The sequence below is a fragment of the Phacochoerus africanus genome, chromosome 11 (assembly GCF_016906955.1).
Source record: "Phacochoerus africanus isolate WHEZ1 chromosome 11, ROS_Pafr_v1, whole genome shotgun sequence".
In the NCBI taxonomy this organism is placed as follows: domain Eukaryota; kingdom Metazoa; phylum Chordata; class Mammalia; order Artiodactyla; family Suidae; genus Phacochoerus; species Phacochoerus africanus.
The window spans coordinates 96353888-96381533 of NC_062554.1; the positions used below are offsets into that span (position 1 = coordinate 96353888).

At 36.5% G+C, this 27646-nt stretch overlaps 1 protein-coding gene across 1 annotated transcript in view; it reads left to right on the plus strand.

Annotated features, from left to right (window-relative positions):
* Positions 1-27301, plus strand: part of SEMA3E (semaphorin 3E) — a 259711-nt gene extending 232410 nt beyond the window's left edge. Inside the window, exons 15-17 of the mRNA XM_047753502.1 lie at positions 4850-4917; positions 7924-8063; positions 24055-27301. Of these exons, the coding sequence (XP_047609458.1) occupies positions 4850-4917; positions 7924-8063; positions 24055-24507 (661 nt within the window). The 3' untranslated portion in view covers positions 24508-27301. The remainder of the gene's footprint in view (positions 1-4849; positions 4918-7923; positions 8064-24054) is intronic.
* Positions 27302-27646: the final 345 nt, after the last annotated feature.

Here is a 27646-nt window from a genome sequence, read left to right on the forward strand (position 1 = left end):
CACAGCTCACAACAATGCCGGATCCTTAACCCACTGAGCAAGGGCAGGGACCGAACCCGCAACCTCATGGTTCCTAGTCGGATTCGTTAACCACTGCGCCACAACGGGAACTCCTGGAATCTTATTTTTAAAAACTTAGTTGCTAATTGAAACTTTAGTTAACTTGAACTTACCTGTAAAACATTCCAATGAATATTAAAAGATAGGATATATTAAGCAGATAATAAAAATATGCTTTGAGAGGATATTTATGGAGTTCCTGTCATGGCTCTGTGGTTAATGGACCCGGCTAGTATCCATGAGAACTTGGGTTTGATCTCTGGCCTTGCTCAGCGGGTTAAGGATCCAGCATTTGCCATGAGCTGTGATGTAGGTTGCAGACTCAGCTCGGATTCCATGTTGCAGTGGTGTAGGCCAGTGGCTACAGCTTCGATTAGACCTGTAGCTTGGGAACCTCTGTATGCCACGGGGGCAGCCCTAAAAAGACAAAAAAAAAAAAAGAGGGAAAGAGAGAGAGGATATTTATGACCTGAGCAACTTACCAACTGTATTAAAGAATTAACTTGAGGAGTTCTTGTCATGAGTCAGTGGTTAATGAACCCGACTAGCATCCATGAGGATGCAGGTCGATCCCTGGCCTTGCTCAGTAGGTTAAGGATCCTACTTTGCCGTGAGCTGTGGTGTAGGTAGGTCCCAGATGTGGCTTGGATCTGGCATTGCTGTGGCTCTAGCGTAGGCTGACGGCTACAGCTCCGATTGGACCCCTAGCCTGGGTCCTCCATATGCTGTGGGTGGGGCCCTAAAAAAAGACAAAAAGACAAATTTTTGTCTTGATTGATTTTGTAAAGAAAAGTTACAAAATTGATTTTGTAAAGAAAATTTATTAATTGAAAATATTGATTGATTTTGTAAAGAAAAGTTATTAATTGAAAATACTGGTTTTTGATTGATTCACTCGTGAAGCCAATTACTGTACTATGTTTGAGAGATATGAAGAAACAATCAAGGGAGGTTCCATTGTGGCTCAGTGTAACAAACCTGACTGGTATCCATGAGGATGCAGGTTTGATCTTTGGCCTCACTCAGTGGGTTAAGGGTCTGGCCCTGCTGTGAGCTGATGTGGTCACAGATGTGGTCTGATCCTGCATTGCTGTGGCTGTGACATAGGCTAGTGGCTGCAGCTCCATTTCATCCCCTAGCCTGGAAACTTCCAAATGCTGAAGGCACAGCCCTAAAAAAAGAAGAAGGGGGAGGGGGAGGAGGAGCAGAAGAAGTAAAAAATAATCAAGGCCCCTATCTATTGGAAATCAGAACCTAAACTGGAGAATGGAATTGTAAATAAGGATGGTGGTAGCTCACTACTGAGCGCTTAATATATACAAGGTACTGGACTAAATGTAATACACATTATACATTATTCAATTCTCAAAATAACCCAGCCCTTGAGCTCAGTCTTAAAGGTGGAGATGTACAGAGATTCCAGTAAAAGGAAATTGTTTATACAAAGGCACAAAATGTTCCTAGAAAATCATGGCGTTCCATAGGTTAGGAGTGAAGTACAACATCTAAGGGCAGAAAGGTAACTTCACCAAAAGTAATACAATTAATTATCCTATTGTTATTAATGACAATAAAAATGGTGAGAAGCCTTGCATTAAATGCTTATGAATAACAAGGTTTTGTATTATGCATGCAGCTGTAATAATGAATTTGAACTGAATAGTTTCCATAGCTAAATATTTCTTAGCATATGGTGCATCATGTAAGGATGTAGACCCACAAGTTTGTAATATAGTATTTGAAAGTGTGGACAAAAAGAGTTATTTAGAAAAAATTAAGTAAATGAATGGGAAAAAAATCACAGACAGGAAGGAGTGAGATGTGGGCATCAGGAGCCAAATTCATAAATGAGTTAGTCCAGCTCAGTGACATGTAACAGAGATCTTTGACTGGTGTCAGAACCTTTTGAACCATCACCCACCCCTGCAGGAAAACTTTTTGGATAAGTTCCAGCACATAAGGGAGAATAGTTTGCTTTTATAGCAGATCATTTTTTGCTTCAGACCTGACTAGCAGCAGAAATTGAAAACTGGTCATTAAAATAAATACTTTTCTGTTCACAGAGTGAAAATGAGTCAACAGAGGAAAAACATTAATTCACAATCCAAACCACTTGTTTAAATTAGCCTTCCAAAATACACTCTCATTTATAGAGCAAGGTCTTTTTTCTTCCTGTTTCTCTTGTATTTTGTCTCTTTCCAGCATTTTCTTTAAGTTTCCGAGAAGCAACAGGTATAAGAAAAATATGCGACTTTGAGAATAAAAGACAACTTTGCTTAACCTTGCTAAAACTCCTGGTCCAAATAAATTCTTTTCTCAATGCTGAAATAAAGAACAGCTATATTAGGATAGTATAAAAGGAATTAAATCCTTACTGGAGAATGTGATAATCTTTCTTTTAAATGCATATTTCCAATAATTTTAAACAAAATTTTTGTTCAGTTATCAACAGTGCTTATCTAGAATTAGCTCATTGTTTTTCCCTTAATTCTCATATCACCTGTGGGGTAAATCTGATACAATATCATTTCTGCAAGGTATAAACTATTTCCCGTTTCATTGATTTATTCCTGTTCTGTTATTCATTATTGCTCGGCAGACTTGGGATTCCCAATACCAAAGCAATACTCAGTAATGTGAGGAATTAACAGAAGAGCCATTTCATTCCCATCTAGAGCTGCTATCAGTTGTATAATAGATATACATCCTAGTATAAAATACTATAGAAGCATAAAACTTTTTTACTTATGCTACTTACTTTTTTGTTAATTTCTATTTTCAACTTAGCTCAATAGACTGATCATGTGGCAAGTTTTGTTTTGTTTTGTTTTGGCTTCACCCACAGCATACAGAGACTTCAAGGGCCAGAGACCAAACCCATAGCAAGCCGTATGTCAAGCCATAGCAGTGACAATGCCAGATCCTTAACCCACTAATCCACCAGGGAACTCTTTCCATGTGGCAGTATTTTTGTTTGTTTGTTTGTTTGTTTTGCTTTTTAAAGCCGTACAGCATATGGAGGTTCCCAGGCTAGGGGTCAAATCGAAGCTACATCTGCCGGCCTACACCACAGCTCAGGGCAACGCCAGATCCTTAACCCACTGAGTGAGGCCAGGGATTGAACTCGCAACCTCCTGGTTCCTAGTTGGATTCGTTTCCACTGTGCCACTATGGGAACTCTGCAGTTTTAATCTTAACTGTAAAATCTCAGGCCTCTAGGTTAGGTTTTCTAATCAACAGTCAATTAAAAACATGCTTCCCCCCCCCCAACAAAATTGATTTGAAATAATCATCTGCCTTAGCTCTCTGTATAAGGAAATACTTAAACTGTTGTTTGAGTACTGAGTTCTTAACTAAGATCTGGAGTCATGTGTGAGAAAGCAGTCCATCCATCTCTTGAAATAATGCACCAACATCATTATTTGGTGGCAATGAGAAGAAAGTAGAATAAAAATAGATTGAGACTGGAATAGATTTTAGGGGTCAGTTAGCCCAACTTCATCTTACAAAACTGACTGGACACAAAGAACCAGGAAAGAGAAGAGAGATGTCTAAGGTCACACAGCACATGCGTGGTGGCATTAGGATTTGAATCTGGTTCCCTTTTCATTGCATATGGTTAAAGCATCTTTTGTCACTTTGGAAGGCTCACTGTCTCCCTCTGGGGTAGAACTTCTGTTTTGCCTTCTGTTTTTTCCTCAATCTTGAAGAAATGCCATGATTTAAAGAAGCAAGTGGCATTTTCTTCCTTTATGTAATACTTCTATTTTTATCTCTAATCTGAAATTAATATGCTGAAGATCTTGATTTTAGCATTCCAATACTAATAATGATAATTTCTGTTTAATTCCTAAAAAAATGCTTAACAAATGTGAAACATGGTGTATATTCTGGAATTCTTTTTTCATGGATAAAAAATATTGTCTTTTTTTTTTTTTTTTGGCTGCTCCTGCAACATTCACAAATTCCTGGGCCAGGAATTGAATCCACACCACAGCAGTGACCTGAGCCACAACAGTGACAGTGCCAGATCCTTAACCACTTAGGCCACCAGGGAACTCTGTCATTTTTCAATTGTATGTCTACATAAACTGTATAACATGAAAATGTATTGGAAGTTACCCCATTGGGCAAATTGAAAATAAAGAAAATATTTCTGGAGTTCCACCATATACGAGACATTCTGTTAAATATGTATAATGCAGTATCACATTCAATAGAGGCGTCTAATTTCTAAATATTAAAGAGGCGTCTAATTTCTAAATATTAAAACTGAGTAAAAGAGTAAATTTAGCATATTATTAGTTTATTAGCAATCATATTGAACATTATGGCTATAGAACAAAACATTTGGATCTGAATACCTTTACTTAAATGCACTTTAATATATATATAGGAATTTTATGGATTTTTTTAACTTTGCTTCAAATTCTGTCTTTTTCTGCATACATATTTTACCACCAAAGACACTTATTTCAAGCTAGCAGACTTCTTGTTAAACTAAATTTTTTAACAAAATATAAAGAGATCCTTCTTAAATTATTGTTTTGGGATCCATAATTCAAACTCATGTGACCATTTAAAGAATAGTTTTATGTAGATCTTATCCAGTGAATAACTTTCATTGGCAATATGGCAAACTATGAAACTTGGATTTTATCCTTGTTTTGTATGACTCATCAGTTTTTTCAGTAGAAGAATACTACTTGAAACTAATGCAGTTGGCTGTATTTTAAAGTCTGGAAAATTGAAATATGAACATCTCCTAAATGCAGTTACTTCCTTTCAGGCGGTTCCGCAGACAAGATGTTCGGCATGGAAATGCAGCTCAGCAGTGCTTTGGACAGCAGTTTGTCGGTAATCCATAGAAAATCAGTTGCCGTGGGTTGCATGGAGTGTGCATTGAGATAAACTGCAAGCTTATTAAAAAGAGTCCTTATTTTCTTTGTGATTGGTATATACTAGAATAATGTTACTGAAAGTATTCTAGGTTTTTCTATGTATTTAAAATTTTGTGAATTTGGCATATGATTTTTCTTAATTCAGGAGATGTTTTATATACCCACCAAACTTTATTGTTAGACCTCAAAAAGGGACTCCTAGAACAAATATGCTGCCTACTTTAGGTGGAGACTTTGTCAAGAGTGATCTAACAAGTATCAAGTCATCTACTAAGCTTTGCCTAGAATGAAGTGAAAAAATTTGACTCTTTAGTAAAATAGAGTAAGCTTAGAGCTGAGATGGATGTTATAGACATGAGTTTTTGCAAAAGGATGGTAAGAGATCCAAACGGTAAAGGAAGAGAAAGTGTCAGCTTTAGGCAAATTCCAGGTAGTCAGACAAGACAGATAAACACCATCCTGACTCTTCAAACCATGGTGGTTGGTGAATAGGCTGTACCCACTAAGAAGCAGCAAGAGGGAGAGGTACCACCACTGGGAGACCAGATGTGCTTATACATGCATCCAGAGACTGTGGTCCAGAGTCAGTCAGCTAGACCCCGGTCTGGTGTAGGATGTAAGCCTTGGAGATCATTGACTAGAAAAAGGTAGGATGTTAGTTTTAGGGAAACTTAAGGGTCAGTTTTGAAGGCAAGGAGAACTCAAGCATAGGAAACAAACCCTGAGATCTAGTTATTGAATTTGACCTTGGTTAAGACAATGGATAAATCCTCTTGCTTTTATTCCCCAGTGCAGTTAGATTACTTGCCTGTTTGCAAATTCAGTTTCAAGTTCAGTAACAGTCTTTCTGGGCCAAAATACAGATTATAAGACTACAATCAAAAAGCTCTTGTTCACGAAGTTTTTGGTTCAGTTTCATACTCTTCCTCCTGAAGGAGCCCAGTATCTGGATAAGTGCACTCCATTGTCAAGATATCAATCACACTTGTGTTTATGTAGTGCCGTATCTCCTCAATTTCTGCTTTCTGTGTTTGTTTCTAACCTTGAAGTTTAGTCCTATGCCTTGCTTTGGTTTGGTGCTTTTGATCTCTTGCCTGCTTTTTAAAAATTATTATTTTACTGAAATATAGTTGATTCAGGAGTTCCCTTCCTGGCTCAGCAGTTAATGATCCCAACTAGGATCCACAAGGATGCGGGTTCAATCCTTGGCCTTGCTCAGTGGGTCAAGGATCTGTTGTTGCCATGAGCTGTGGTATAGATCGCAGACATGACTCAGGTCCCGTGTTACTGCAGCTGTGGTGTAGGCTGGCAGCTGCAGCTGTGATATGAGCTGGGAAATTCCATATTCCATGAGTGCGGCCCTAAAAAAGCAAAAAAAAAAAAAAGAAATATAGTTGATTTACAATATTGTGTTAATTTCTATTGTATAGAAAAGTGATTCAACTATATGTACGTATATCTATATATACATATATGTCTTTATCACTATGTTCTTTTTCATATTCTTTTCCATTCTGGTTTATCATAGGATATAGTATATAGTTCCCCTTACTATACAGTAGGACTTTGTTCTTTATCCACCCTGTATATAGTAGTTTGCACCTGCCAGTCCCAAACTCCCAATCTCTCCCTTCCCTACCCTCTCCTTTTTTTGCCTGCCTTGTTAATGGATGCTGCCACTGATTTCCTGTGTTTTTAATGGCAATGCACTTTCCTAACGTTCTGAATGTTCCATCCTTTGGAATCAAACTCCCAGTTACTTCTTTCTGTCTCAACTCATAGCCTGCTGTGCCTTTATAATCCTAGTTTTTGGTATGCTACTCTTTCTCAATAAATTCTGTAAATGACCTGGCATAGAAATTAGCAATAAGTAATAAAAGTTATTCACTTATGGCCAACAAGCACATGAAAAAATGCTCAACATCCCTGATTATTAGAGAAATGCAAATCAAAACTACCACGAGATACCACCTCACACCAGTCACAATGGCCAAAATTAATAAGTCCACAAATAAGAAATGCTGGAGAGGGTGTGGAGAAAAGGGGACCCTCCTGCACTGTTGGTGGGAATGTAAGCTGGTACAGCCACTATGGAGAACAGTATGGAGGTACCTTAGAAATCTATACATAGAACTACCATATGATCTAGCAATCCCACTCTTGGGCATATATCCAGACAAAACTTTCCTTAAAAAAGACACATGCACCCGTATGTTCATTGCAGCTCTATTCACAATAGCCAAGAGCTGGAAACAACCCAAATGTCCATTGACAGACGATTGGATTAGGAAGATGTGGTATATATACACAATGGAATACTACTCGGCCATAAAAAAGAATGAAATAATGCCATTTGCAGCAACATGGATGGAGCTAGAGACTCTCATACTGAGTGAAATAAGTCAGAAAGAGAAATACAAATACCATATGATATCACTCATATCTGGAATCTAATATAAGGCACAAAAGAACCTTTCCAGAGAAAAGAAAATCACAGACTTTGAGAATAGCCTTGTGGTTGCCCGGGAGGAGGGTGAGAGAGTGGGAGGGATTGGGAACTTGGGGTCAACGGATGCAAACTATTGCTCATGGATTGGATTTATAATGAGATCCTGCTGTGTATCACTGAAAACTATGTCTAGATACTTACAATGCAGCACGACAGTGGGAGAAAAATTATATACACATCTATGTGTAACTGGGGGGGAATAACAATAAAAAAATAAATTAAAAAAATTTATTCACTTTTCTGTAGGGATATAAATAAGGAATCATTTAAAAATATTATTTATGAATAAAATCAAACTCTCAGGGCTGATGTTAAAATTTATTTTACAGGGGATGCTCTGGATAAGACGGAAGAGCGATTGGCTCTGTAGGGATATAAATAAGGAATCATTTAAAAATATTATTTATGAATAAAATCAAACTCTCAGGGCCGATGTTAAAATTTATTTTACAGGGGATGCTCTGGATAAGACGGAAGAGCGATTGGCCTATGGCATAGAGAACAATAGTACTTTGCTGGAATGTACCCCACGATCTTTACAAGCAAAAGTTATCTGGTTTGTACAGAAAGGACGTGACACAAGAAGAGAGGAGGTAATTCAAAGCTGCACATTCACTCCGTGGCGTCTTGCATATAGTGTGCATATTAGTAAACAGATGATGACTTATTTGGGTACTTAAAAATTAAACAATATGTTGTACTACCTGTCATTTGAGAAATGGGTATTTTGGGAGTTCCCACTGTGTCTTGTGGGTTAAGAATCCAACTGCAGTGGCTTGGATCACTGTGGGAGTTGTGGTTTCAATCCCTGACTCTGTGCAGTGATCCAGTGCTGGAATTCAATCCCTGGCATGGGAGTTTCCACATAACACAGGTGCAGCCATAACCAAAAAAAAAGGTCTTTTTCTTTTTATTATATTTGACTTATATATGATTGTATATGTATGGATATATGCATATATCTGTATATATGTAAAGATTTTAAAATGCATGTACATGTAGATTTTTATATACATCTATATATATTATATACATATACATATATAATCAAGTGTGCACATATATATATATGTATAAAATTTGGAATATAGAATTAGATTTTTACTTAGTAGGTATTTATTTCTTCGTGATTTTATTGTCATGTTTTCAAAAGTATGGTCTCAAATTATATCACCTAAAGCAATGTTTCAGGAAATTAGCAAAATTAAATACCCTTATTGCATACCTCTTAGACACATGGATAATAGAATTAAAACAACAACAGTGCCATTAAACCAATTGATGATAAAGCTGTTAAATGCTTATGTGACATTGTGTCAGGGGTTCCACTGTTGTCTACCAGGAACAAAAGGGAGGCATCAGTAATTTTGTCTTTTTAAGCAAGTTTAGTGGTGGAGATTATATTTCTATAATTATCTAAGTAATGAGAAAGGAATGAGTTGGACTTCTTTTATAGATGGAAGGATAGGCAGCATTTAAAGCATGCACATGGAATAGCCTGGAAGCAATCACTGGGTAGATGAATGCAGGTCTATTGAGCTGGTAGTGTGGAGGGAGAGGTCAAGGGTGTGAAGCAGTTGAAGGCAGATAGAGCATTGTTGCCGTCCATGTGGGTTTTGTACTCAATTTTTACAAAAGCATAATTATAAAATAGAAAGTAGAAGAAAATTTGGTTTTATTAAAGGGAAATAGATTTTGGTGAATATTAGGAAATGGTTCTTAGTAAAGAGAAGGTTATATTGGATAAGGGAAAGAAATTCTAGAGACCTACCTTAGGACACAGAGGAGAGCTAATAGGTACTCATCAGATAGGGGTCAGAGAAGGCTCCACCCCATTTTGGCCCCGGAGAGCAAACATTTGTCATTAGAAATCTAAGTGATGATTCCAAATGCAGAGCATGATGACATTTTATACCTTTTTGTCCTAGCCTGCTTCAGAAATAAAAATCCAACATGTTTTTGGTCTAGAATCATACAGGACTTTCTGGAAGATGACGAAGCTTATAAATTCCAGGTTCCTGGGATAATTATTAGAGAGAAAGGCACCTCAACAAAGACTATTAGAATATAGAAAGGCAATGAGGAAAGGAAAATTATCCTAAATTTTCGTGACATCATAAGAATAAACATGTGTTCAAAAATGGTACTAGGTATTGCACTGAAATAAATTGTTGACCGAGTACTAAAGTATTTTCTATTCCACAAACCTGAAATAAAACTGATTTTTACATTCCATCATAACTCACTTGTCAGGAGAAGACCTGGAAATGTTCTATAGTTCCTCTAGTTGAATGGCTTCAGAAGACAGAGAAGTAATTCTTTCATCAGTAGTTTTCTGCACTCAGAATGTTCTGTTTCTCATTTGGGACTCACTGTAATCTGTCTCATTTGGAAATCTTTACCAAATCATTTTGACATGCTGCAGCCATCAGTGTTCAACTTTTAAGTTTCTTTTTTCATACTGTTAGTATACTCTACTTCGTTTCCCCCAAAATTGTGTCACTATTTTCAACTACATTCAAATTTCCCTTATGTATTTACTGATACTTGAAATTTTGAGTTTACTCTCTTTACGAGTTAGGTCATAATTAGAGAGTACTTGACTTCTATGGACACACACGCACATACACACACATATATATATGCACACACACACACATTGATTTATTTACAATCTAAAACAAAACAAAACACAAAATTGCTGATTTCATCAAAAGCTAAGCGTGTTATGCTGTGTACATGGAGCTGAGTGACTTTACGTGTGTTTCCTTTCAGAGTTTTTTAGCATCTGCTTAGAGTCTTTTTTAGAGTTTTTGGAGTTTTTAGGGTTTAGAATTTGGACCATTTTTGCATTTATTATGGTTACTATAAGACATGTAAGATCATTTTATTATTAGATCACCATCATAAAGGATGTTCAAGTTCAGCTATTCCAATTCTTACCTCCTGAGGGAATGCTTTTTAGAGCATCCTTGACAATGGCTATCAGGGCTCATTATGTACACTACAGGCCACAGTCAGATCATAGCCTTTCTAAAAATTTTGATTGTTGTATCCCTTTATTGAACTGAAATATTTGAGTCTGGAATCTGCTCACGAATCCACACTCAACCCTCTTAACTTGCCTGGAAACCGCATCTTCAGGTGGATGACATTTTTTGCTCTAATGAATCTTTAGAAATGCTCCATAACCAGATTTCTGGAAAGCCTCTAGCAGTTCACTTATCTAGTTTTCAAACTGCGTTACTGCAGTTCTCTTGAATATGTACTTTATGGTTTCCTGCTTCCTTAAATAACACATATGAAGTGCAATCTGTACATTTTATTAATTCCATAAATGCGTGTGGGAAGGCTAATTTTAAATACTTCATAGGGGAGCATTTTCCCTTGGCTTGATGACCTGATTAATTATGGTGTGTTTCTATTATTATAAAATCCTATGGGAAAGACTTCATACAGGAGACTTCATAGATGAGGCTGCTTTTAAAGTCTGTGTAATGCGTGCAGGAACCGTGGTAGGCACCTTGCGTTATTATTCTTGCATCTCACAACTGCACATAAGGCATAATGATCCTCCTCTTATAAATGCAGAAACTTAAACTCAAAGAGGCATAGCTCATAAACAAAGTCAGCGATGGACCCAAGGCTTGAACTCAAGTGTTCCAGTCTCCTGGGCTGAGCTGCTTCACGTTTATGTATCATCCAATCCATGAGGGATTTGCTATATGCATTTTATAAAATGTATGATTTTATTCTAAAAAAATGTATTTATCAATGAGATCATTGAGAAACAGAAAAAATTCCCTGGTTATTCATAGCTAGTAAGGTGATTTCTGATCCAGGTCTCTCAGTGCTTAATGCTAAATGATACCAGCTTCTGAAATCAAAATTCTAAATATAGTTTCACATGCTCTGGGACAAGCATAGAGCAAATGGAAAACTGTTCACGGCAGAGGTTCTGGAATTTGATTTCTGAAAAATGCTCCTGATGTCAAATGTGTGTGTGTGTGTGTGTGTGTGTGTGTGTGTGTGTGTGTGTATTTTTTTCTCTCAGGGTTTAGTAGAGCATTCCACTGCAGTATTGGTAACTGAGCACTTCTCCTCATGTTAAAATGTCTGAGAACCTGCCATTAATTTGAAGAGTGCCCAGTTAATCCAGAAATCATTATTATACAACATGTACATCAGTGAATTTCCACTGTCATGTTGCTTTTTTTAAGGATTCTACCCTAGGCCAGGCAGTAGAAGTGGGATTCTCTAGCAGAATAAGTACACTCTATCATTTGAGCTTATCTGGATATGAAACTCAGAGCACTCTACCTCCTTTTCTTGGGTTTTTAACTGAAATATTGCTTTATTCATTTATTTGAAACATATTTAATGAGCACCTACTATGTCTTGCTTTTGTAAAACTTGTATTCTGGAGAATGGAGAAAGATGGAAGACATAACTAAATAAGAATATTACTTAATGTATCAGGTGCTGATATGGAGGAAATAGAAGAGAGATGATTTGCAGGGAAAGGTTGTAATTTTAAACAGGTGGTCATGGAAGGCCTTGCTGGGAAGTTCACCAGCAAAGTGACATTTGGAAATGACTTGAAAGAGGTGAGGTGATAGGCCATGTGACAATGTTGGAGAAGTGCTCTCTGGACAGTGGGAGCAGCAGAGGTAGAGCCCCTGCCTTATCAGGATGCCACCCAATAAGTTCAAAGAACATTGGAGTGGAGGGCAGTAGCTAGAGGAGAAGGAGCAATAGGGAAACTCATAAACTGAGTCCAAAAGTGAGATCAAAGGTCAGCTCCTGCAGAGATTTGTAGCCCCTACAAAGGGCTTTGGGTTTTTCTCTGAATTAAATAGTAAGATATTGGGTAGTTTTCAGCAGAGCTATGATGTAATTAGTATTTGGTTTTAAAAAGATGGCTTTGGGTATTTAGAATGTAATGGGGTGGGAATAAAGGTGGAAGCAGGTAATTATTGAGGTGATAGGGACATACATCTTTGTGTTCAATGATACCATGTTAACTGTCAGTGTGCATTTACTTACAAGGGTCAAAAGATGGGCAAGTGGCTGCCCCATACATGTAATAGAAACTGCTTCACATATACTCTTTGGTATTACTGAAAATTGTGAAGGCTGTTTAACATTGCAGATGGAATACATTTCCAGACTTCTGTTCTCCTCCATATTTAAGTGTCTAAAATAAGTGTTTTACTTCAGTAAATATTCATTCAGAGCCTATCTTTATAGGTGATGAAGCCTGCAGTCTTTAAGTGAATACCGTAAGGTAAGCAGGTAATTATATTACGTTCATTACAGTGTAGTGTGAAACAATGGAAAAAGAAAATGTTTGTAGAGGTAGCATAATGGAAAATTAGGGGAAAAGTCAAGGCAGAGGTGACATTTGAGTTATGTCTTGATGGATGATGGATGAGTAGAATCTAAATTAGAAGGAGTGGTATAAGCACAAGTGATGGAGATGAGAAATAACACAGTAGTTGTAGACCTGTGACTGTATATAAGGATGCAAAAACAAGCAGATTGGGAGTCTTGCTGTGGATCAGTGGGATTGATGGTGTCTTTGTAGCACCAGGATGCAGGTTCAATCCCTAGCCCAGCACACGGGGTAAAAGGATCCACCGTTGCTGTAGCTGTGGCATAGGTCTCAACTGTGGCTCCCATCTGATCCCTGCCCCAGAAACTTCATATGCCACAGGGTGGCCAAAAAGGAAAAAAAAAAAAAAAAAAGAACAGATTGATCTAGGAACTATTTTACTTGATTTTTAAGCCAATAAAAACACTACACAAACTGTTTAAGCACATTTCTTAAGAAACTGGCTTGCAGACTTGGGGGTTAAGCAAGATGCAATTCCATGTATTTGGATTTATAAATCTCCAAAATAATTATAGAAATTTGGAAAGAAACCCCCCACTTGTTAAGGCACATGGTTGGACAAATTGAAGAATTTCTCTATGTATTCCTCTTTCTCTAAAATGCATGAGCACTACGTTTTGAAATAAGGTAATTGAGGAAAAAATATGAATTGTTTTGTTTAGGTTTAAATGTTTATTAGCTCACTGTGTATAATTTTCAGTTATTATGACAAAGAAAGCCACATTTTCTTCAAGCTACTCAAAAGATTAGTATAGCTGCTCACATTAATAGGATCATCATCTTGAATGTTTTAAGTTTGGAGTATATTATTTTTAACCTGAAAGTAGTATGGTCTTTGGAACCTTGACAATGACTTAAAGCAGAAGTTGGCAAACTGCAACCTGGGGGCAAATAGGGCCCTCAGCCTCTTTTATACATAAACTTTTATTTGAAAACTGCCACATCCATTTGTTTACCTGGTGTCGTGACTGTTTTCATGCTACAACTGCAAATTTGAGTAGTTATAAGAGACCATGTGATGTACAAAGCTCATCTTTGCTTTATAGCTCTTTACAGGAAACTTGTCAACCTCTGATTAAAGAGCTCAAATGAAAACACATACAAGTGAAACCATTTTAAATATCTCTGTACTTTGGACAAAATACCTTTCTATGAAAAACAAAGCCCTCATTTTATGCTGAGCACTCTAATTTCATTGGAATGAGTTTCAACAAAACCAAGCAAAATGAGTATTTTCCTGGAGTATGTTCTTTTGGACTTTAGTCCTTTTCTGACAAAGCCAATGTGTGTTACAGAGACACTCTAAAAGTTGGGTTCTAGAAAGGAGTTGATAAATTCCCAGTGGGGAAATTTGGGGACAGTCCCAAGAGACATAAAATATTCTTTATGCCTGTGCCAAAGTGGTATAAGGCAGGCCAAGAAGCTGCTGGTCCATGAGACTGCCATTATAATGTATCTCTTGTAAGCATAGAAGATTCCTTGTTCCTTGTTGACCCTTCTTTTGGGGATTCTCAGTTTAAGGAAGACTATTTTTGTGTATGTTTGTGTTTCTTAAAAATAAAGTATCAACTTATTCATTGTATAGATTGCTTAAATAACACTTAAATGTACTTCTTTATTATAGAAAATTCAAGAGAGGATGTAAGTTGACATCAAAGCTCCAAATCTTCAATTTGACTTTACTCTTTTTTTTTTTTTGCTCTGTGCCAAAAATTGTGACTTCTCGACTTTGTCTTCAGACCAGCTGCTGAGTTGAATAAATGCATCAAAGTTATTTAAATACTGTTGAGAAATTTAAGAGACATGGTTAACTTATCAATCAGAAGTTCCTTCTACATATCTTAGAATTCACTGCATATATGCTAAATTTGTAGTCTCAATGAAAGCATAATTTTATTGATGATTCAGTGCATTATAGAGACAGTTTCTCTTACATAAACAGCAGAAAAATAGAGTACACAGATTACATCTTTTAAAGTTGTGGTTGTATTATGTCATTGAAACTAGGAGAATATGATTAAAATCTTTATTCTGTCCTCTTGGTTGTTAGATGACTCATATTTTCTCGACCTTCACCAGTGCTAGGTAATCCATGGCAGGGATCAATGACAGCCCTATGTTTACATTTCTGTCTTTATATACATGTTCTGAAAGCATCAGATTTGTTCCATGTGAATATTATTTGTTTTTCTTGTTGTCATAATATTAAAGTGCATGAACTCTTTGCTTCATTTCAAACATCTCTTTAGTAATTTTGATGTTTCTACTTAAGTCTATTAAAATGTGCTCCTTTTTTCTAAACTAACAACTCTTTACAGGTAAATATTTAGAATTTACCTTTTTCAGCCTTGACAAGCATATTTTTATAATGTTATATGCCCCATATTTTAGTTCTGGGGTAATTAGCTGTATAGCTTTTTAATTTCATTTTGTCTCTTTGCAATGGCAAAGACACATTTCTGTTGTATAAAGGGAAAATATAAAGCAACTTGGTCCTAAGAGTAGAAATGGGTTTAGAGTTTCAGGCAGAACTCTCTTCTGCTACTTTTCCAAGAGAATGCTGAACGTCCTTGAAAACTAAACATTCCTTTTTAGATCTATGGAATCAGATATGGAGCTATGTTTTATCCCTCCGAGACCAATCTGACTCTAGACATCTGGTTAAATAAAGCAACATGGTAGTGCAGTAAGCCCATCTACAGGCACTCAGTAGATGCTTAAAAACACCAATTCCTTCATTTTCTAAGTTCTCTTGTTCTAGTGTACATTGTGGTTTTTATCATCTTCTCAAGAATAAAAAGTACACATCTGCTTGATAATATATCAGCTTAGAACTGTATATCCATATCATATTGTTTAACCCCACGGAATGACTTATACTGAACAGGACTTGGACATCTTGTCCTCAGTGAACACTGAGGCATTACTGTAAGGAAACGTATTTATTGCAGTGCTGTTGTTTGGACACCTGCCTCTCATTTTATGAAAACACAGATGAGATTTTTCTCGTACATCAGTGCCAGGAAAAGATATACTTGTCATAAGGAGTGATTTAAAAAAAGATATTTTAGAGATATTTGGATCTCAGAATTTATCATATTTTCCTCTTTCCTTTGGTCACTAGGAAATCTAGTGCTGAATTTATACTCCTGAGAGAGTGGCTGCTCAGTACCATATGGTGTTCATTTTGTATTGAAACATCATTTTACTTTCATCCTCTGTCCTCTCCATCCTGACCATCCTGATGTTCTTATCTATAGAAATTTTCAATAAAATATTCTCTTAAACTGTTGCTTATTTTGAGAAGAATTTATAAAAGTGTATGATTGTAGTATCCTAGAGCATGAATAGATCTTACAGCCAACTTAGTTTCTTCTTTGACATACCAAGATAATTATTACAAACATCTGAGGGTTTTGTCTGTTTTGCTCTTTCTTTCTCGTTTTTGACTTCAGATGCAAATTTTACTTAGTCATACTACTTATTTTGATGGCATGTTGTCGTGATCAGTCCACACAGATCTCCTCTCTTGTTTTACTTTATTTTTCTTGGACCACCTTTCTCCACTTTTATCCTTGCTTCCTCCTTTTTCTTTTTCTCTTTCTTTTTCTCTTTCTTTCTTACTTCCTTTCCTTCCTTTCTTCTTTCCTTCTTTCTTTTTCTTTTTGACTTTTTAGGGCCATGTTGCACCTGCAGCATATGGAAGTTCCCAGGCCAGGGGTGGAATTGGAACTGCAACTGCCAGCCTATGCCACAGCTATAGCAACGTGGGATCTGAGCTGAATCTGCTACCTACACCACAGTTCACAGCAACATTGGATCCTTAATCCACTAAGAAAGGCCAGGGATCAAACCCACATCCTCATGGATACTAATCGTGTTCATAACCTGCCGAGCCACAATAGGAGGTCCCCTTCCTTCTTTCTCCATATGCATCCACTGTAACGATTGTCATAAGTTCAATACTGTATTTACATATTGAACAAGTATGTAACATTTTAGTATACATGAGCTGTGAAAATAAATGTTTTGTGTTATAGATCTTACTCTGCTTCAACTTCTTAAAACTCAGCACTCTTTTGTGTGGTTTACATTGTGGCTGTGTGTGTCTCTGTTGCATTGTGTCTGACTGCTGTTTATCCCAGGGTGCGCATTCATTGCTCGTAATTGACTCATTCCCCTAAGAGTGGTAATTCCCCACTACTGATCTTTAATGATCATCTTCAGGCAACCCCTTAGAGATCTAGGTGCAAATTTCTACATTATTATCTATCAACATCCTTTATTTCTATAGCTATTGTCAGCTTGCTTTCCGGAATGTCTGCACCATCTGTACTCTCAAAGCAGTTCATGTGGGTTCGCAGTTCCCCCATACCCTCACCTATATTTGGTGTTTTCTCATTTTTTCCTTTTTTCTGCGTGTAGGGTTTAAATTTGCATTTCTAAAATTACTAGTAAAGTTGAACATTAAATTGCATACTTATTAAACATTTGAGTTTCTCCTCTGAATTGCCTGTTTAAACGCTTTTTCCATTTTCTCTTTTATTTCTCTTTGTTGACATTCAAGAGTTCTTTGCGGAATTCAGGTCACGGTGCAGCAGAAATGAATCCGACTAGGAACCATGAGGTTGAGGGTTCAATTCCTGGCCTTACTCAGTGGGTTAAGGATCTGGTGTTGCTGTGAGCTGTAGTGTAGGTTGAAGATGTGCCTCAGATGTGGTGTTGCTGTGGCTGTGGTGTAGGCGGGCAGCTGTAGCTCTGATTAAACCCCTAGCCTGGGAACCTCTATATGCCATGAGTATGGCCCTAAAAAGATAAAAAGACAAAAAAAAAAAAGATTGCTTTGCGTCTTCTGTGCACCTTAATACATTCTTGAATATAAATATTCCAAACTTCTTTGATGTGGTTGATATTTCAAATAGAACATTTTTTCAGAGTATAGAGTTTTTATTTATGATAACTTCCTTCTCAGCATCTTCCTGTATTCGATAAAATCTTTGCACATTTGGATCTTTAATCAAAAGTATATATACAACATTATTTGTTCTCTATATAGTATGATAGGTTTCCCCAGATGAGCTCTTAAGTAATTGCTCCTGTCTCTTTTGGGGAATTATCTCTATCATATAACAAGTTCACATTGGAAAGTGTTTTTAATAAAAGTAAAATTTTTATACTGTCATATATGGCATATTTTCTGTAAGTCAAACAAAATTTTTTGTATTGAAGGTGGACCAGATAAAAAAACAAACATATAAATTGTTGGTCTTCATTTCTCAACTAAAATTGATATCATTGTTAAATGTATTCTGAACTAAACCAATTCAAGACTGTGTCTCTCTATTTCCTATAAAAATTGTGGAACCATATGGTTGAGACACATGGAAATCACTGCTTCTTCCTGACCAGCTACCAGATGTGCAGGGTTCTTTGTTCAATTACTTTTTTTTATTTGACATTATAAACACACCGAATCAATCTTTATAGCTCAGAATATTAAAACCATTTTCAGTCAGAAATTTTGGATTTTTGTAGATTGCCTATAAGAATATTTGATAAAATGATGTATTACGTACCGTCTTCTAGACCAGGGAAATCTGGTCTGCAGACAGCACAGCTGGCTGAAAACAATTCTGTAATCAAGATTTGATGCTGAAGGTACCCATGTTAACTAAAGTGTAAAGATTAAATCGTGGAAGGACTTCAAATACAAATTTCTAAGTTTTTTTTTTTATTTGTAGGCATTCATGGGCAATGAAGATGCATTTAACTTTCAAAGCAATTTAACCTACATAGTGTACAGCTGTCCAGACTCCAGAGTTAAAATATATTTTATTTCAGAAATTCTGATTCACTGTACCCAGGAGGGGAGACCAAAATTCAGAGATAGGCACTATATATAACAGGCAAGATACATGATGTAGGAGAGTTCTCACCATAATTGTTGTGCTTCCATATTTTTGAATCAGTCTGGACTTAATATATACACAGTACACTGTTTCTCCAACTTGGGTTTCTGATTATGAAAGAAACACCTGCTTTTTATACCAGCCTTGAAAACATACAAAGACCAAGATAGTACTTCTCATCCAGTGCCGAAGGATTTGTATTTATTTCTATATTTTGCTTTTTGTTTTATGTTAAACCACTTTTTATAAACTGCTTGCTATATGCAAGAAACTAGGCTGGCTGACTCTCCTGTTGTTTCAAGTATTAGTCACTCTCACAGGAGGTATGGTAGGGAGTGAATGAAGGAATATAATCATGATGATATTCATATGCAAGTTCCTTTCAGGGAAAGGAAATATTCTAGAATAGTTTTTCCCATGTATCTGTGACACACAGCCCTCTTCTTTAATTAGTTACGAACTGCCCCCCAAATCATGCTTGCTTCCTCTCTATCCAAATTATTACTGAATGTACCTCGTGAAAGTGAATAGCTTTTGAGTAGAGGTTTCCTAGTCTGCCCCATTGCTTTGCAGGTTTGTACACTATGAACTTTTTTATATAGCATTCTTCCATCTCACTGTGCTCTGAGCACTTTATTCCTTGTGGAATATTCAGAATGATTAGAAGATAGACATTGCCCTTATGAAACTTAAAACATGGTTCAAGAGATGAAACTGGTATGGAAAAATAATTTGAAAAAGGATGAAAAATACCAGCTTGTGTGCTGCAAATGTGAATGTTATTGAGTTAAAAAAAAAAAAAGAGGCAAAAACCCTTCATGGGCTGTAAAGAAAGCATCCGTTTAAGAAGTGAAGGTTTACCTGGTAGCATGGCCAAGTGTCTAAGGTGCTGCATTTAAGAGGTTAAAGTTTAAGCCTGGAAGGAAATTTTTTTTTAATGGATGAGTGGATGCTAGAAAGGAGTTCAGCTCATGGAAAGAAAGACTAAGACCAGAATAAGACGTAGACATGGAAATATGTTGGCAGTACAGGGGCCAAGAGCAGTAGGCATTGTGAGGAGGAAGATTTGAATCTGAGATTTTATAGGTTTCTCCCCCCACCACGCACCTACTCTTAAAAGTGTAGCATTTTCTAAGGCTGCTCTCATAACTTAGAATATTTATTAAAAGTCACTAGAATGACAGAAGAAATGCATTTTTGATGCTTGTGGCTTTTATTCAAATACTGAATGAAAATATAAACAAATATATGCACCATTTAAATGCCTATTAAATACCATGATTTTTTTCCACTGAAACAAGTTATCCTCATGAACATGTTATGGGATGGGAACTACCACATGTGAGTGTGTATGTGTGTGTAAAGCATCTATCCATAGCACCGTGTGCCATGTGATGACTCATGCCCCTCCCACTGTATCCCAAGTGACTTCAAAAATTTTATGTACATTACAACATAGAAATTTGGTTTTCATTTGGCTGAAATGTCTCATTAACATATTAAATCCATGTTTGTTCTCAGAAGCTGGAAACTGTTAAAACTTTGCAAATGGTTTAGGATCTAGGATAAACACAAACTCTGATAATGAGGTTGATCTTCCACATGATGCCAAGGAGAGTTTATGAATTTATATTGTTTTCATGAAGGTAAACACACAAAGAAATCCTTCTAGAATGCTCAGTCATCTCCAGAAATGCACCTCTTTCCACCAGCCCTAGTGAGAAACACAACACTGCGCTGTATGGGGCATGGAGACTTAGAAAGACAGAATCTGGTTAATTGAGTGATTCTCACCTGCTCAGATAAACAACATAGTCTGAATAAGTTCTCAATCAGGAGCATGAGAAAAAGGAATCATCTTTGAAGAGTATTAGTCTTCAAAGGGGGATGATGTCAGTCAATAGAAAATGTCCTAAAGATGGTTGTTATATATTTTCAGGTAGTGTCACAGGCTCAGGTGTCTAAAAGTTAACAGGTGAAATGATGGTATTAAGGAAACGAAGATACTTAGACACTGGAATAAAGGGAGCCTGTTTGAAGACAGGAGATTTAGTTCAGCCTTTTGGGATGAAGAGGTGCCAGTGTGGGAATCTCTCTAAGCACTGACAAGAGCATAGGTCCTAAAGCAGAATCAAGTTGGGTTTGAAAGCAGGAACAGAAATATTTGAGGGGTGCCTGCAGTAACACAAGGTCAAGAAGTCATGAAGTATGAGAGTCTGACATGTAGCAAAAATAGGGAAATGGAATGGATGTTTCTGCCAGTCACCAGTGAAGAAATGTTGATGGGAACTTGGTGTATTGGATGTGCAGGCAGAAAAATGAGAGTGAAGTATACAATGACCAGCAGTGGAGGAGAGGGTGACTACAAGGATAATGATGTAACTGTCCCAAATAGGGAAGTTAATAAATGGGAGCAGAGTCCAATTTGAGGGAAAGGCATTGAATTGTAGTTAAAGAAGAATCATATACATGAGTCTTGGTCAGTGTTTTATAATGAATAAGAGGCACAAGACAATGGATTATCTATGTGTAACCTAATTGAAGAACCTAATTGAATTGAGAAAATAGAAGAACTATCAATGGATGCAAATAAAACATGAAGTCAGGGAGGGACAGAGGATTGACTGTGCCTTCAAAGGAATGAAAAATCCACAGGAAAGACCAAGAAGGAACCAAGAAGAGCCCCAATGTAATGGCATGTAATACACGGAAAAGAAAGACGTTTAAGGAGGTGAGTCCTTCTCTGTCCAGTGCAGCCACAAGTGTAAAAACAGCGGAGGATGTGCTAAGAGTCAAGATCGTCTTGGGCATAGTGTGGTGGATTTATGGGAAAAGCTAGTGCTGAAGAGTGCCCAGAAGCCCGGGGAAATGGACAGAGTGGCACAGAGTCCTAACTCCTTAAGAGTTATTTGCTGTGGCAGGTGTCAAGGATATGTTCTCAGCAAAACCAACCAACAAATCACAGATTGTTTCTATGAGGTGAGGATGGCTTGGTTGAGGGCTCTCACTGATTCGTCATGGGAGAACTTCCTGAGGTAAGGCCATCCAGTTCTGTCCACCAGGGCATGGTCCTGCCACGTTGAGGAATTTCCTGTGAAGGATTTTTATCACCTAACTATGTCACTCTGAAGCTGCTTAATAATTTACCTTACATACCCTGCGGGAGCCTTGAAATTGATCAACATCCCTATTTGGCACACAATCTCTTTCTGCACCACTAATGCCATTTGCCACATTATTACCACACAGAAGTAACCACATGTGAGTAATCCCACTGTAACTTCGGATGGGCTCGAATTGATTAAGGCTTGGGAGAGCTGAGCCTGGCAGGTCTTCCCCAGACCTACCTTTGGGACAGAAAACATGCTTGTGGTAATGGCCTTTCCTGCCAAAGTGGTGTGCTTGTTGCATCTTTATACGCCCCTCTTGCACTGGCAAAGGTGAATGGGGCTTTTGTTCTGTATTCTCAAAGGGGAAATCAGCCAGTGTGGAGTGCCAATTACCTTTATTCCATCATGATAGGACCCTAGGCCGCATGAAAACAAATACTACTTTGTTTTCAGCTAAAGGAACAGACAGGCATACCTCATTTTATTGCACTTTGCTTTATCACTATTCACAAACGCAGTGGTGTTTACCATTTGAGGGTCATGGCAGTCCCACTTTGAGCAAGTCTATTGGAGCTATTTTTCCAACAGTATGTGCTTGCTTTAGGTCTTTGTCTCATGGTTTCACATATCACAATATTTCAAAATTTTTCATTATTATATTTGTTATAGTGATCTGTGATCAGTGATCTCTGCTGTTACCATTGCAAAAAAAAATGCAACCTGTTAAAAGCTCAGATGATGGTTAGCATATTTTAGCAATTAGTATTTTTAGTTAAGGTATACATGTTGTTTTTGAGACGTAAGCTGTTGCACACTTAATAGACCACAGTATAGTGTAAACATAATGTTTAAATGCACTGGGAAACCAAAAATTTGGTTTTATTTCGTTTTATTGCGATATGTACTTTATTGCGGTAGTCCAGAACCAAACTCACGACATCTCCAAGGTGTTCCTGGATATAGGAAAGCTGGAGGTCAGCATTGATAGCACCCCGCAAGGTCTTCTCACCTGTGTTATTTTATTAACTTCACAGCAATCCTTCAAGTTACAGTAGGATTATTACTTCTATTTTTACAAAGAAAACTAAGATAGAAAATACGCATAAATGTTCTCGTTCACCCATTTAGTAGACAGTGCTGCCAGTACTTGAATCTAGCTCTGTCTAGTGTCGAGTCATACACTCACTAGTACAATTATTGGTGATAAAATGAGTTATGAATTAAAAGCCTTATTGTGCTCTTCTTGAATTACAATGATTTATTTGCAGACGTGCATAAGTTATTATGTCACAAACATGACAAGGACATATTTGAATTCTGAAGGTAAAAGCAGACTTAATATTTACTAGACTGCAAAGTCCTTCACAGTAGAATCTGGGTTTTACTTGTTTATATTTTAATCTCTGTTAAATGGACAGCCTGATAGAAATGTAAGAAATGCTCGCCAAATTAATGAATGGATATAATTTTTTTTGTAAGGAGAGATAGGGTAGGTATCCCAGCCCCCTAATCATGGGTCCTTGTAGATACACTGATCATTATGATTGGGATACCATAGAGCCCCTGAGCTAAGTATGTGAGAAATGGGATTTGTTCTGGCCATAACAAAAGAAATTAAATTTGGCACATCTTCATTTCACTCTAATTTAGAGTGCTATGCTGTACTAGATGTTTTTTTCTAATGATTAATTGAAATCATTAGGAAGAAAGCTCTCTCACTTTGCTCTTAACAATATTGCTATAGATTGACCTCAAAGTCATTAGTATGAAGTGATCTCAGTATAAGCAAGTTCAGGATACACACAGACACCTAGTTTTAATTACTTAGCCTCTTTCCCTTTCATATATATATATATATATATATATATATATATATTCTCTTTATATTTATTTAGAATATATTTATACTTTATAATATGCATTTATAAATACAAAATGAAATATAATATTTAAATAATTTTATATGTTTATATAATATGTATGATATAGTTAATGTATTCTTTATATTATATAATGTGTACATAATATGATTAATGTACGTGACATTCAGTGTTTCACAGTGTGATAACAAAAATGAAAAAACTCAAAATAGATAGTGGGAAGGGTTCTAGGTTGGTGCTCTTTTCTCCTGGACGCTTCTTGAGAGCCACTGCTTTTCTTGTTCTTGCAGGTGAAGACAGATGACAGAGTGGTTAAGATGGACCTTGGTTTACTCTTCCTGCGGATAAGCAAAATGGATGCCGGGACCTATTTTTGCCAGACGGTAGAGCATAGTTTTGTCCATACGATCCGTAAAATCACCCTGGAGGTGGTGGAGGAGGAACGAGTAGAAGAGATGTTCAACAAAGAATATGAAGAGGACGGAACTCACAAGCTGCCTTGTCCCGCCCGGAGCAGCGTTCCCCGGGGAACCAAGCCATGGTACAAGGAATTCTTGCAGCTTATCGGTTATAGCAATTTCCAGAGAGTGGAAGAATACTGTGAAAAGGTATGGTGCACGGATAAGAAGAGAAAAAAGCTGAAAATGTCCCCTTCCAAGTGGAAGTATGCCAACCCACAGGAAAAGAAGCTCCGTCCCAAAGCCGAGCACTATCGCCTGCCCAGGCATGCGCTAGACTCCTGATGGGGCCAAACCATCTACTGGCTTCTGAAGAGTTTATATTTAGAACCTTAAAGAGAGAGAGAGAGAGAGAGAGAGAAACCACCCACCCTCTTTGCATTACTTAAAAGAGATTTCTGTAATACAGAAATGACTATAATGGCATTATGATAAATTATTCTACATAATTCATTTGACTGGTTAAACCTCACAGAAAATTAATTTTTTTTAAAAAAAATAAGTGTATTACTCAATGATTTCACATTATATTTATCAATAAGTGACCATAGCTGTAGTTTTGAGTCCTTGGCTGCTGTTCCTTGGCAAGTATTATTTTACCCTTGGAAAATTTAAGATTATAGCAATATTGATGAGAAATTGGAATCTTTCATAATCATGGAAAAACACATGGTGATTATGGCTTAATCTTTTTAAATCTTGGCTTTCCACCACGGTGTACAATATGTAGAATATGAGATACTCTAACACTCTCCTGTGAACGTCTGTACCTTTTAAGAATTATCGTATTGGTGTTGTCTAAGCCACAAGTTTTACAAAGCAGGTGTGTTGTAATTATTGTAAACCATGAAAGAGAAATTGTGGTTACTTTGAGGCTTGTCCTTTTCTTAAAACATTCATTAAGCCATGATCACAGTAGTTCTGTTTCATGATAAAAACGCAGGTTTTTCAGTTTCACTCCAGTGCAGAGAGAATGAAGTTAACTTCGCAGAAAAAGAGCAGAGGGATGTCCAAACAGATGGAGTGACAGAACTCTAACTGAAAACATTTTTGCTGCCCTCTTGTGGTAGAAAAGGTAAATTCTCATATCTTTTTTAAATTCTAAAGATTGTCCAATGAAGATTTGAAAGCAGTTTCTCAGTAAATATATCGTGATCATTTTCAGAAAAAAAAATTAATTGAAGTAAAAATGTGCTAATGCTTATGTCATGTTTTAAGGTGCAGATAATATGTTTATGAATATTTATAACCTCACAAGCCAAAAACGAGATGCAATAGCACTAAAGCTCTATTAAAAATTAAATGTTATGCCTTCTAAATAATATTCCCTGGGATCAAAAAAAAGACTTTTCAGAAAGATATTTTATTATTTAAAAAATTAAATCATTTTGCCTTTTGATATCAAATTTTCCTATTTTATATTAACAAATAAGAAAATTGGTTCATGAGGTTCACTTAACTATGAAGCATTTGGAGCATGATTACTTTTCTCATAAATATTATCAGTTTTTATTTTTGAGAATGCTTATTTCCTGAAGTCTTTCCTTCTATTTTATTTAGCTGTAACTATCTAAAATATGAGATTGAGAATTTTTATTTAAATAAAGACTAAGTGCAAGTGAATTACACATGAAAACAATACAATTATGAATATTTAAATGTTAAATTTGGATAATATTCATTTCATTTTTAAAATTGGCTTATAGGCATACAATTACAAAAGTTAAAGTGTTGATAACATGATGGTTTGTAGTTTCATTCAAAAATTAACAAATTTGAGAAGGTTTGGAAAGTTTGTTCCATAAGCTGCCAGGTTCTGAAAGTTCTAAAGATACAAATATGTTGGAAATTAACAATTTCTGAAAAAAATGCAGTTGCTGTTTACCTAAAAATCCACTGGAGGTCATTGCTGCCCACCAATATTAACTGAAAATAGCATGTATTTCAGTAAAAGCCTGCCTGGTGTGGGGAAATAAAACTATAACCCCAAATCACAGGGTCCTTAGCAAAGTTGATGTCTGAAATAGATTTGGAGATGTGTTAACTAGGAAGATTACAATTTAACTGGATCTTACTTTACGATTTGTGAGGTCTCTTCCACGTCTAACATTCTACATTACTGATTTTTTCTTTTGTGTTTTTCACTGAATATTTCAGTGCAATGCTGTCAGCTTAGAAAAACAGGGATTAAAAATAGAAGTGAACGTTAATGAGAGCTCCAGAAAAAAGGAGAACAGGAAGTCTTTGCCTGCTTACTAAGTGGCAATTCCATACATATTTTAGAGTTTTTTCCTTCCTAAATTAGTTCAATACTTAGGATGTTTTTATCGAGTGTTAAATATTTGCTATAGGGTGTAGGGCTTTGTAAATTTTCATAGTGATTATGAACATTGTAAAATTTGTAAAATACAGTAAGTTGTTTTGAGTGTTGGTGTTGAAGCATGAAACAAACGCAGCAGTTGTTATCCTTAAAATGGATTATCTTCAGCCTGACAAATAAATTTAAGACATTACCTAGCATTGTATAGTTGTTGAGGTCCCAGGAGAAAGTACCACAGTCGTGATGACAATAAGGAGTCAATGTTCTTTTTCTTAGAGCAGAATATCACACTGCGTTACTTCTTCAAAAGCAGTGCTTATTTTTCACGCCAGCTGTTACATTTAAATCAGATATAAATAAGAGATTTTCCATGAACACTTTTGATCATAGTGTGTTATTTAAGCTGGTATGTTTATTTTATTTTTCTTGGGAAAATAGCATTATATTTTGGCTTTCATTAAAAATTGAATGTGTTTTGTTTGTGTTTAAATGGCTTAGTTATAAGCTGGAGGGCTATACTGAGGTATTTTTGTCTGTATGGCTTCTCTGCTATTTGCTTGCCTGCATCCATAACAGCATGTGTCATATTTTTTCTTCTCACTAATAAGCCATGAGACATTATCATCTGGTAGCAAGCTGCAAAGACCATTGACACATGTCTCTTCGACTGTCAACATGGATCTGCCACTATACATTGCATAATTTGTACCATTATGTATAATTTTTATTTAGTTCAACTTAAATGATAAAGAAATAAATATTTGCTAAACCCTTATGTGCTGTCTGAGGTGTGTTTTCTAAGTTTTTGTCATTTGAACTCGTTTCATAATATATTGAGCCTAAATGTAAACGTCCAAAGCTAGTGCTGATTTTTAAGGAGTTAGGAAGAAATTCAGTTCACTTTCCTTTCAAATGTATAAGTCAACTTTCTTAAGAAGGAAGGAGGTCATTCATCTCATTACCTTGCCGCAGTTGGCTTGATTTATGCCACACCGTGTTTCATGCCGCATCATGTTTCTAGGACCAGTAGCCAGAAATGCCTTTCAAAGCTACATCATTCAGGTAAGAGATATGGAAAAATGGGTGCTTTTAAAATGGTAACTA